This window comes from Phallusia mammillata, chromosome 8, assembly GCF_965637545.1.
Source record: "Phallusia mammillata chromosome 8, kaPhaMamm4.hap1.1, whole genome shotgun sequence".
NCBI classification, from domain to species: domain Eukaryota; kingdom Metazoa; phylum Chordata; class Ascidiacea; order Phlebobranchia; family Ascidiidae; genus Phallusia; species Phallusia mammillata.
In genome coordinates this window covers 14,601,131-14,612,025 of record NC_137259.1, presented here as the reverse complement: position 1 = coordinate 14,612,025, position 10,895 = coordinate 14,601,131, and the positions used below count along the sequence as shown (strand labels likewise).

Below are 10,895 nucleotides of genomic sequence, written 5' to 3'. Positions count from 1 at the left end.
GGATTTTCTCCTAAACACAACCTTTAAAAAGCCCAGGCACAAGTCAAATCGGAAACACTTTGAAATATTAATTACAATGTGACATAATCACCAAAACAATATTCATGTCCATGGTATCAGTCAAAGAGTGTGTATTTCACACTGGTTGATACAAGCACAATATTGAAGCCACATCTAAATGTTGATCATTGTTTTGCTTTTTGACCAGCTAAAATCTTGTAAATAGCAAACATTTTGCTAATATATATCTATAACTAGATTTGTAATGTGAATCAAAGTGATATTGTGAAGACCATGGTGTTCTACTTTGAAAGCAAAATTACTGGAACAACATATGTTATTTACATGGGTATTGATAAACATGAAAATGAGGATTTAATTAAGTATGGCTGGCCTGAAGATGTTTGGTTTCACGTTGACAAGGTTTCATCTGCTCATGTGTACTTGCGGTGTAAACCAAATGAGTCAATTGATGACATTCCACATGAAGTGCTTTCTGACTGTGCCCAGCTTGTAAAAGCTAACAGCATTCAAGGCAACAAAATGAACAATATACAAGTGGTGTATACACCATGGGCGAATTTAAAAAAGACTGGCGACATGGCTGTCGGTCAAGTCGGATTTTTTCGATCGAAAGAAGTAAAAAGTGTTCATGTGGAGCGGCGCATAAATGAAACAGTTAATAGGCTTAACAAAACAAAAGTTGAAAAGTTGCCTGACCTACGACAAGAAAAAGAGGACAGGGATCGTCAGGAGCGAAATGAAGCCAAAAAGATTGCTAATGAACAACGTTTAAAGGAAAAGGAGGAAATAAAGCGAAGAAAAGCTGAGGCAGAATTACGTTCATATTCAAACTTTTTTACTGAGGAAAACATGACGAGTAATCAAGATGGAAATGATTCTGATGATTTTATGTAACAAAATAGGACACATATTAACATATGAAAAGCGACAAATTTAAGGCATGTGAAACTGCATTGGCTCCTCTTAATGCCCTGTGGTCCCTTTCATGCAAGTCCAAATTTTCGGGCTTGGAAAAAAACCTGTTCGGTGTTAAACCAAGGCTCATTGGTCTTTTGTAAGCAAACCCTTCTGTACTTTTGACCCCATTGGACCCAATGGGAAAAAGAGACAAACAATAAATAATATTTTGTAACATTACTGCCGAAAGCCTGGCAAAATAATCACTTAGGCCAGGGGTGTCAAACTCATGCGGCCCACGAAGCCCTCCAATGCGGCCCACGAAGGCTCAACACCAATTGTAGTATTTTGTCAGATTTCTGTCTAATTATAATGATTTTTTCTTACTTTTCAAAGTGAAAGCTATTACTTAAGCAGACATTTACAGAAATTTAATTTATAAATAATAATTCATATGTTATGAATAGAAACGATAGTAATTAAACCGTTCCTCAAACCGTACGGCCACAGAAACGAGTTTGTGCGGCCGTAAACATATGTTCATTAAAATAATGTACTGGCGGCCATGATGTAATTAAAATTCCATCGCAAAAAGTTTGATTTTCAAGCTGCTCTAAACAGATTTTGTGTTACTGAAAAGAGTATTACTAGCATAGCAGCCATATGCGTCAGACTTTTTGTAGGCCTATTGTGTGTAAATAATGCGAAAAAACAGGCACCAAAAGCGTCACAATATAGATTATGACGTAATAAACAGTTAAAACTGATGCAGCTCAATCTTGTATCAAGTTGAAAATTAATCTGGGGTTTTGGGGCGTCAATAGATGGTATATATATAATATAAACCTATTTCTTTACATCTGTAATTTTAAAACAAAAACCAGCACATAAATGGCGCCTGTTGGTGAAATAAGGATCTGCAAAGCGGCCGCCGTAGCGAAAAGGTTGTTTAACGGTATATAACTTGATTAAAAATCACATGCGGCCCTCGGCTTAATTTTCAAACCGCAATGTGGCCCTCCAACCCCACGAGTTTGACACCCCTGACTTAGGCTGTGCACATTATTTAGCATGTTTCAGGAAAGCAAATAATGCAATTTTGGAAAAGTTTATCCAGTTTTTTTTATCATGTTTTGTGAACAACCAATAAACAGGTAGAGGTTGTTAAATAAGTCCAAAGGAGGTCATCCATTTGTTGTTTAACTGCTATATATTTCCTCTCATATATATGTTAAACTTGAACTGTTAATTTGGATTTTTTGGGGAAGAGGCTTTTTTGATTTTGCAACTTTTATTAGACTCCCCAGGTTTTATGGGATAGGTTGTATACAGCTATTGTAATGAACTCAGACTCAAGGTCACAGCGGCCGGATAACATCTCTGTCGTTTAGGTTTATTTTTATTTAAAAAAATTTTCCAGACTCATTAATAATATATACCAGAAAAAAATGGGTATTATTTTGTAAAGCCTTTTATTTCATACTTTGAGCATTAAACCATAGCTTGTTTATTTTTATTTTTTGTCAATGTCTCAAATTTGTGTTTTGTTGCAGGTTACATATGTGCTAGAGCTATTATTAATTCAGTGTGCTTCAACTTTTCTGAAACATGCTGCTCATTGTAAGGCAGTTGGTTTTGACAAAATGCAATATTTTGTTTAGTCCAATTAAAGCAAGGCAAATATCTACGTCAATATTCTCCTATCAGAGAAAAGATGATGCTGACTTCGAATTTCGTTTAAAGTGGTCAGCAATGTACAAAGAGGCCTTAATTCCAAAGGGCTCCAAAAAGCGAACAACCACCACGTCAGAAAATACCTTTAGAAGGACTAAAGTGTGTGTGTTAAAGTGTGGGCCAGAAAGAATGCCTTCTCTGTCTGTACAAGTGGCGTACAACGGACAAATCAACACTTACTATTTTAATTACAAATCAGCAGTGCAGTATAACCAATCATGCAACTTGACAGCACGATTAAAGCCCCCTGAAAAACTATTATTTACTGCAGTTAATACCAGTGAAATTCTTTCCTGTTTTGATACACCAATTGTTCGAGACAAGATTGTTACTTTGTATGGGCCAAAAGGTTTGCACGATACAACACAATCAGTATTGAGACATTTAACTTCAGCATTATTTTGCGAGAAGGCAATGGGAAAACTTGTATTTAATGAACTTCATTCTAACGAAATGGAAATTAAAGACAATAACCTAAACATAAAGATGATTAAAATAGAAGCAAATAAAATTCCCAGAGTGTGTTACATTTTGACCCTTCCCAATCACTACTCCGAAGTGGACAAAGAAAAATGCAAAAGTTTGGGCATTGATCTTGAAAAGGTTCGAACAGATTTTAGCAGTTTGGAAGACTTTAAAGCATACAAGGAGTTTGTTTCGCGATTGAGCAAGCAACTCCCTGCTATCGACCCTGACTCAGAGACAACAATATACCCAGAGGACGTTTGTAACAAGTCCAGTGAATCCAAGCTCCTTATCATTGATTGTCCTACACCTGGTCATTTAGGTGCTTTGCTGAACAATCCTCATTTGTCTGAAACAAATTTTAAGGATATTAAATTAGTAGCACATATGGTACCGAAACACATAAGCTCCTCATACCACTACCAAAAGTGGCTGAAACTTTTCGATAAGGATTGTGTGCACTTATGGCTCGGCACTACATTTTCAGACAGTCAGCTTTTGGTGCCTGATCGTAATCGAATGATATTACATCAAGTTGACCCAGTTTTGTTTCCATTTCATGAGAAGCAAGAGTCTCTTAAAAGTTTTCATGACAAGATTTCTAGTGTGAGTAGTTTACATGATTCATATGAATACCATATTACTGATGTTGTAGCAAAAATAGATCCTTTGGAGAGGTTCGAAAAGCTTCAACGTGAAACCTCTAAATACATTGAGTTGTTAGATGACATCCAAACCAGCAATGCAGATGTACCAGCGAGAAATAACCGAAGTTATCCACGTTTAGTAGTTCTCGGTTGTGGGGGAACAACATCGACTACAGAAAGGAGTGGTCCATGTTTTTTAATTCAAACCTCTGCAGATACTTCAATTCTCATTGACTGCACAGGTTTAGCATACACACAACTATATCGACATTTTGGTGCCAAAAAGATAGCAAGTGTCTTATCTTCAATCAAGGTTATTTTCATTTCCCATCGACATTTGGATCATTGCAGTGGTTTGCCTCAGATGCTTTACATGATGAAAAAACATTGTCCTCAAAACCATGTTAATGTCATACTTCCTGCGTTTATTAAGAAAATGGTGTGGACATTAACAAATGAAGTAGACTTCACACAACAATGCACTTTTTTGCCGACAGAAAACCTTAAATATTTTTGGCATGAGATTACTGCATGTGAGCAGTTGTTGCATCTAAAAAACTTACTCCCTGTTAAAGTGGATCACGGAGTATCCACGCATGGACTTGTTTTAAGTGGAGCTAACTGGAAGATTGTCTATTCATCCGACACCTTGCCTATGAACAAGAACCTAACAAAGGAGGGTTGTTCGGCAGATCTTCTTATACATGACTCATTGTATCTTGAAGACCGACATCGTCTTGAAACTCAAATGAAAAGACACAGCGTGCGCAGTGATGCAATAAGAACTGCACATGCAATGAAGGCAAAAAATGTTTTACTGACACATTTCAGCGCATCTTATCCTGTAGCCTTGCCAATTGATTTAAATGATAAAGGTGATTACAAAGGTAGTGTTATGTACGCCATGGACAATATGGAACTTACACTGGATACTGTGTCCCGTTTTCCTCAAACACATGAGACACTGCAAAAAGTATTTGCAGACAAATTAAAGTTACATCAAGAAAATCTTTCCAAATCTTCCATAAAAACAAACAACATACTTGAATCCTTCAAATTAGTGGATGGTTTAATGTCTTAGAACTGTATTTATTTGTTTCATATTTATTCTTAACGGGCAAACAATGCAAGAATATACTATGCTCACAATAAGTCATCCTTTAAGCCTAATTGTTTTAATCTAAGTTCTTTGATTCCTGTTTTATTTGACTCCGTTAGTTGGTGACTACAATTGTGTGTACATTTGTGCATTTTCTTTTTAAATTGTGCTGAAATATTTATAACATTCCCATAACAGGCAAATGTTGCAATGTTGGTTTGCCTTGTTAACTAGAATGTTAAAACATGTGACATAATTAACACATGCATTGCCTGTATCTGCCACAAGTAATACCATTAAATCGAATTAATGGTACTGGCTTAATTTTACATTTTCAGGTTAGTTTGAATACTTTGTTTGTAACATGGCTGATGTGGATGATTATGACAGTTTTGATGATGGTGAAGACAGGCTGTCTAAGAAACAAGGTACCTGATACAAATTGCTTAAGTTTTGTATAAAAACTCTTCATTTTCATTTTCCAAATATAAAGCCACGGGAGTACAGTCACTAGAAACATGAGCCAAAAAAACATTAGCCCATTTTTTCATTGTGATGCACAGCATTAGGGGTTTATCGCGGGTTAATGTGCATTTGCATTTTTGATTAATCGACTATTTTTCACTCATTCTGTGTGGCCACATTGAGGTTATCGTGAGTACTGTTGCTTATAAGCTTCATTTGAGTTGCTTGAAGCTGAATTTTTTATGATCTGCTAACAAACTTTAATGATTCTGCGATTAAAGCTGATGTGCCGATTTGTACTCATTGATTTGTTTTGCCAGCGGAAATAAACTAAACTCAGCATACTGCAGTTTAGTACCAGTAGAGCAGGGGTCCCCAACCTTTTTACGATCTCGTACCACTTGGACGCTCTGTACTGCCAGCCGTACCACTTCTTGCAGAACAACTAATTTGATTGAATCACATTTTATTAAGAAGAATATTGGCCTACTAAAGTAATACTAAAACACCACAACTAAGACATTTTTGTTTACTGTCAACCAATTGGTGAACAAAACCAGATAAATAAATGATAAAGTTGTGAATCCAGGTTTGTGTGAAAAAAACGGAAGCTACTCGCGTACCACCTGAAAAACGTTCGCGTACCACTAGTGGTACACGTACCACAGGTTGGGAACCCCTGCAGTAGAGGTTGACATATTGTTCTTAATGTCATACACCTGTCAACATTCAATTTGCGATCAACTGGTCAAACGAAATCAATATATCAAGCAACCTATACATAATTGGTCAATTCTTTATTTGTTTGACTTAGCTTCATGCGATGAGGACACAGATGATGCAAGCGAGACAGATCGCGCTCGGAAGGAAGAAGCTACAGAAATAAAAGAACAAATGTACCGAGAAAAGTTGGCACAGCTGAAACAACAAATTGAACAACTACATGCTGGGACCTTACCTGAATTTTGGAGCAAGCAGAAGAAGTTAGAGCAAGCTTTCAAGGAGCGACAAAAGCAAATTCAAATATATCATAACTACTTACTCTCTAAGGTAAGAAATGTGGCATAGAGTTTGGGAAAATGGACATTTGTCTGTGCATTATTGTTATGTCATATAATGAACCTAATGTGACTTGCAGATAGACAAAGAATACCAAAAAGAACAGAAGGAAATAATTGAAGATTTTGAAACTAAGAAAGTTGAAGTAAAAGAGGGACTTATAGCAGAACTGGAGGTAAGTGATCACACAATTGTGGGCCACAAGTTTGATTGGAATTGTGCCAAAAATTGAGTTGTGTGACATTTTTTCAGCTTATATTATGTTAAAAAATTTTAAAGACAGAAAAATGTTTTTTTGCCTAAGAAGTCTTCAAACCAGTAGTGGGATTCAGTTGGTTCGCACCGGTTGTATAGAACCGTCTCACAAAATTCCGGTTAGCGTTGCTGGTATAGAAATCTTAGGTATAGAAATCTTATGTTTTAAGGATAAAAAGAAACAGATTGAGACAGAGCGGCACACGATGGAGCTAACAGGAGCTTTTAATTCCTCTATGGAAGTTAAAGCTGTAACAAGGAAACTGCGGCGTAGAGCCAATGAACCTGCACCGACACTAAATGAGAAACGCAGAAAACCAAGTCCAACACAAATTATGTTCGGTCTAACTGAGGAAGAAATTGTTGAGGATTTGAAGGTAATTTGCAGAATATTTGTTGCAAAGTGTTTGCACCACTATAGCCAGAGTTGCCATCGACTGGACCCCAAAATAAGGACAACCAAAAATGGAATTTTGTACCAAACGAAACAAACATTTTTAAACAAATCTTTGCATTTATATGAGCCTTGACATATCACATGTTATATTTTTTGGCCAGAAACAATCTGTTCCAGCAACTCCTTGTTCGTAGAAAATACTTAGTGCACCTCACAACAGGCCAGGTCTAGATTTACTTTTATTATGGGTCCCCTTCCCTGAAGGAAAAGTGCTTCAAATTTATTCAAATTTGGACATATGTTACTTATTAATCCAAACTTGATCCTCCAGAAGTTTAACCCCGAATCACCCAGCGATTCACCCACAGGCCCCCGAAACGTACAATTTTTAACGCTGGTTTGTAACGCTCGTTTGGTAAAGAAGGAGTGCTTCAAATTTATTTAAATTTGGACATATGTTAGTTATCAATCTGAACTTGATCCTCTAGAAGTTTGACCCCGAATTACCCAGCGGTTCACCCACAGGCCCCCGAAACGTAAATGTGTCTAACGCTCGTTTGGTCAAGAAAGACACTGTAGACAAGTACCAAGAGAGTAACTCACTGGTTTATGATAGCGGGAGGGCTCAGCTTGACGTCGGACAGACGTTTTACGAGACGTCGTTTCACACTGTTCAGAACTTTCTTTCGTCATAAGGTAGCGTTTTTTTTATGACAATCTATTTAGGAGTCGATGCTCAAGGCATGTAAAAATTACGCTTAACAGTATTGTTGAACACTCAGGACGGCATGCTATTGAAAACTGTGTCAAAAGGTCAAACAGTCGTTTGGCGTGTGCACCCTGAGAGGTTACTACAGGTCAATGGTACTCATTTTGGGAAACAAAGTTAAATGAAAAACAATTTGTTATGTATACACTTATAGCAAATTGCTTTTTAATTTAAAGTGTCTGTAACACAACTGTTACAGCTTTCTAAAAAAATTGTGTTCAAAACCCGACCTTGGACGACAATATCTGGGTCAAAGCAAGAGATTAAATTAAAGTATTTGTTACGTTTTTTTTTAATGTTTTTGTAATTATATATATGACAATAATAGTGCAAAAAGAATACGAACAATTTTTTTATTGTTGGTTTAATGCTTTCTAAAAATTTGTCCTTAATATTCTAAAAATCACCGCAACATTTGTTTACTGTAAATCTGCACAAACACGCGTCTGGGGACCCATTAGTTTTTGTTTACAAAAACAATCATACGTGTAGATCAAATGATGTGTATAGTAAATTGGTAAATATCATATAGAATATATAAAATGGAAGTATATCAGAAAGCCACTCTTTTAGTTATTAGGAGGGATTCGACTTGTAATTGTTGAAAAAAAATAAGGACTCAAGTCAAAAACAAGGACACTTCTTAGAAATAAGGACAAAAACTTTTTCTAAGACATTGCCCTTCAAAATAAGGACAAATCTTAGAAATAAGGACAGTAACCCTGACTATAGCCCATTAAATTTTATTGCATTCAGAAATCTTAGCAGCACAAATGCACTAAAGCAATCACTGTGTTCAACCATACTTGACCTTGTTTATATTTTCTGTTTTTTGTACAATTGTAAGTTTACTGTTATATGCTGCATCAGCAAAAATAAAAGTAAATAGGAAAAAAACTGAAACTGTCAATTATTTTGACAAAAGTCTTGTTTAAATAACATTTTTGGAAGATTTGATCAAGTGATACTGTACCATCAATTTCAACACAATCACGCCAAAACAACTGAAATTATTAAGTTGGGATTTTTTTCTTTTTTGGTGCTTACCTGTAATTGTATTTATAAATATACAATACACACTGGAAACTGAAAAACTGGAGTAAACTACTTGACCTAGATTGAAATAGTTTGCTTGACACACTTGATAAAACAACAAAAGATGGATCTGTTTTGAGGTGTTTATAAGGGAATGAAATGCACTTTGGACACAAGCTAAAAATACAACAAAAGTTTAGGCCTACTGCTGTTCATTTTATACAGTTTTGCCTATGATATAAAGTGATACAAATTGCTTTTAGTTGGTCAGTAATCTTTATTAATTTCACATGACTAGAACTACATTTTGTAGGGATTACAAATAAGGGAAGATGTAGAAATAGTGCTTAGTCCTGCCAAATTTGTTTATGTATGTTGAATGTGGCAATGACTGAGTTTAGTTCCATTAGGGCTGCTTGCTTTATTTTGTTGTTTTAAAAGTGGTGTGTTTACAATGAAATTTGCTTCAAAAGTCAGCTATGGTTCAAAAGTTAGCTACCAAAATATGTTACAGTCAAATTTGTGTCTGTATTTTTGTATTTGCTAGTAATTGTGCTGAGTGTATAACAATTTGAAATATAACCCTGTTTAAATATATATACTGTTGTTGACAGGTATATATTTTTTACAATGTCAGCTACCCAACACAGCTGTTCTTACAACTCCAAAAGGGTAAATAGAATAAAGACGCTGGCACCAAAATACAGTGTTTTTTGACCTTTTTGGTGTTAAAAGTACAACTGAGTTGGATAGCTTACATTACATGATGAAGACACTCCATATGAGATGTTGGATGATCTATTTATATTTGCCAGTTGAAAAAAAAGAAAGTTTATAACTCTGTACATATATATACATATATTTTGCAACAGTGTACTGCACTTTTTGATTCAAATGTTTTTATTGCAGTTTCTTAACAAAGGAAAAGTTTACAAACCGATTTCATCTGATTCATCGAGCATTCATGCGTTCCACCAAGGAGATTGTCGCATTGATAATGGGAAACTTTTTTACGACAAACAATGGTTTCATACAAGTCAGCCAATATATCTTGACCATCAGAAGGAGAGCTCCAGGGTTTGTGGAGTAATCACAGCCATTACCGAGCGTGAAATTTGGATCAAAAAACTTTCTGATGGATCGAAAATAAGAATTTTTGTGTCACAACTGCAACGAGGCAAATGTGCCATCAAACGAAGACTGTTATGATGGTTTAAGAGATGTTTGATTGTGTTTTGAAATATGATTTAGAAATGTTTATTTTGTGCTTAGAGTATAAAGTAAGTCCATGTTTTGTTACCACACAAGAATTGTGTATTGTTTTATATGATATATGACTTGGGTGCACAAGAGGTGAACACAAATGTGGTTTCTCACTTGTCTATTAAAATGTATATACCGCTGGACAGGCATTTTTAAAAACTCATTTACTATATATTTGGCTTCTAAAACTCAAATAAATTGGGCCAGGAAAATGTTTGTTTTTGTCCAAATATTTTTATATTTTAGACTGACTTGGCAGACAAATAAAAACCTGTAATGATGCCAACAATACTGAAAGAGTTATGTACCAATGACATATGATGTAGCCTTGCAAAAAGTAGAAATAATTTGTCATCTTGAGTGTGTCACCTTTGAACTTTGCATTAAAGTTGTAAATTTTGTGTTCTGTAACAGTTTTTTCAAAACACGTAAGTTTTATTTTTTGGCAGACAATTTTTTATTATTGAAACAGCAATATTTTAATATTTTGTTTTATTGCAACTGCAAGTTCATACTAAACTTTATGATGTGATGTTTTCCAGTATGTAAAATTTGCCTATCACTTAGTTGTACTTGGCATTGAAATTATTAGTAAAAAGGATTGATATCATGAAAGATGTCTTGGCCATTCTTTGCTGCGTTTCTTCTACTTTGTGTCTTTTTGCAGTGACATTTGTGATTATCCAACATTCTACAAAAAAGTTTAAAACTATTTTCACAAAGTTTTTGTTTCTGAACATTTCAGATTGCCATAGCAAGTTTTTATGTAATGACAGGCTAGCATTT

At 35.2% G+C, this 10,895-nt stretch overlaps 3 protein-coding genes across 3 annotated transcripts; all 3 read left to right on the top strand.

Moving 5' to 3' along the window:
- The first annotated feature begins 190 nt into the window (after nucleotides 1–190).
- On the top strand, nucleotides 191–2,474 carry LOC145203786 (coiled-coil domain-containing protein 25-like). The gene has a single exon (XM_080076095.1). The coding sequence runs from the start codon at nucleotides 295–297 to the stop codon at nucleotides 916–918; it is 624 nt and encodes a 207-aa protein (XP_079932221.1). The 5' UTR covers nucleotides 191–294; the 3' UTR covers nucleotides 919–2,474.
- On the top strand, nucleotides 2,466–5,204 carry LOC145203784 (zinc phosphodiesterase ELAC protein 2-like). Its single transcript, XM_080076093.1, has one exon. The coding sequence runs from the start codon at nucleotides 2,530–2,532 to the stop codon at nucleotides 4,846–4,848; it is 2,319 nt and encodes a 772-aa protein (XP_079932219.1). The 5' UTR covers nucleotides 2,466–2,529; the 3' UTR covers nucleotides 4,849–5,204.
- A 26-nt stretch (nucleotides 5,205–5,230) lies between these two features.
- LOC145203785 (sin3 histone deacetylase corepressor complex component SDS3-like) lies at nucleotides 5,231–10,853 on the top strand. Its single transcript, XM_080076094.1, has 5 exons — nucleotides 5,231–5,294; nucleotides 6,146–6,381; nucleotides 6,470–6,565; nucleotides 6,816–7,022; nucleotides 9,756–10,853. Exons 1-5 carry the CDS (start codon nucleotides 5,231–5,233, stop codon nucleotides 10,053–10,055), a joined length of 903 nt encoding a protein of 300 aa, XP_079932220.1. The 3' UTR covers nucleotides 10,056–10,853.
- The last annotated feature ends 42 nt before the right edge of the window (nucleotides 10,854–10,895 follow it).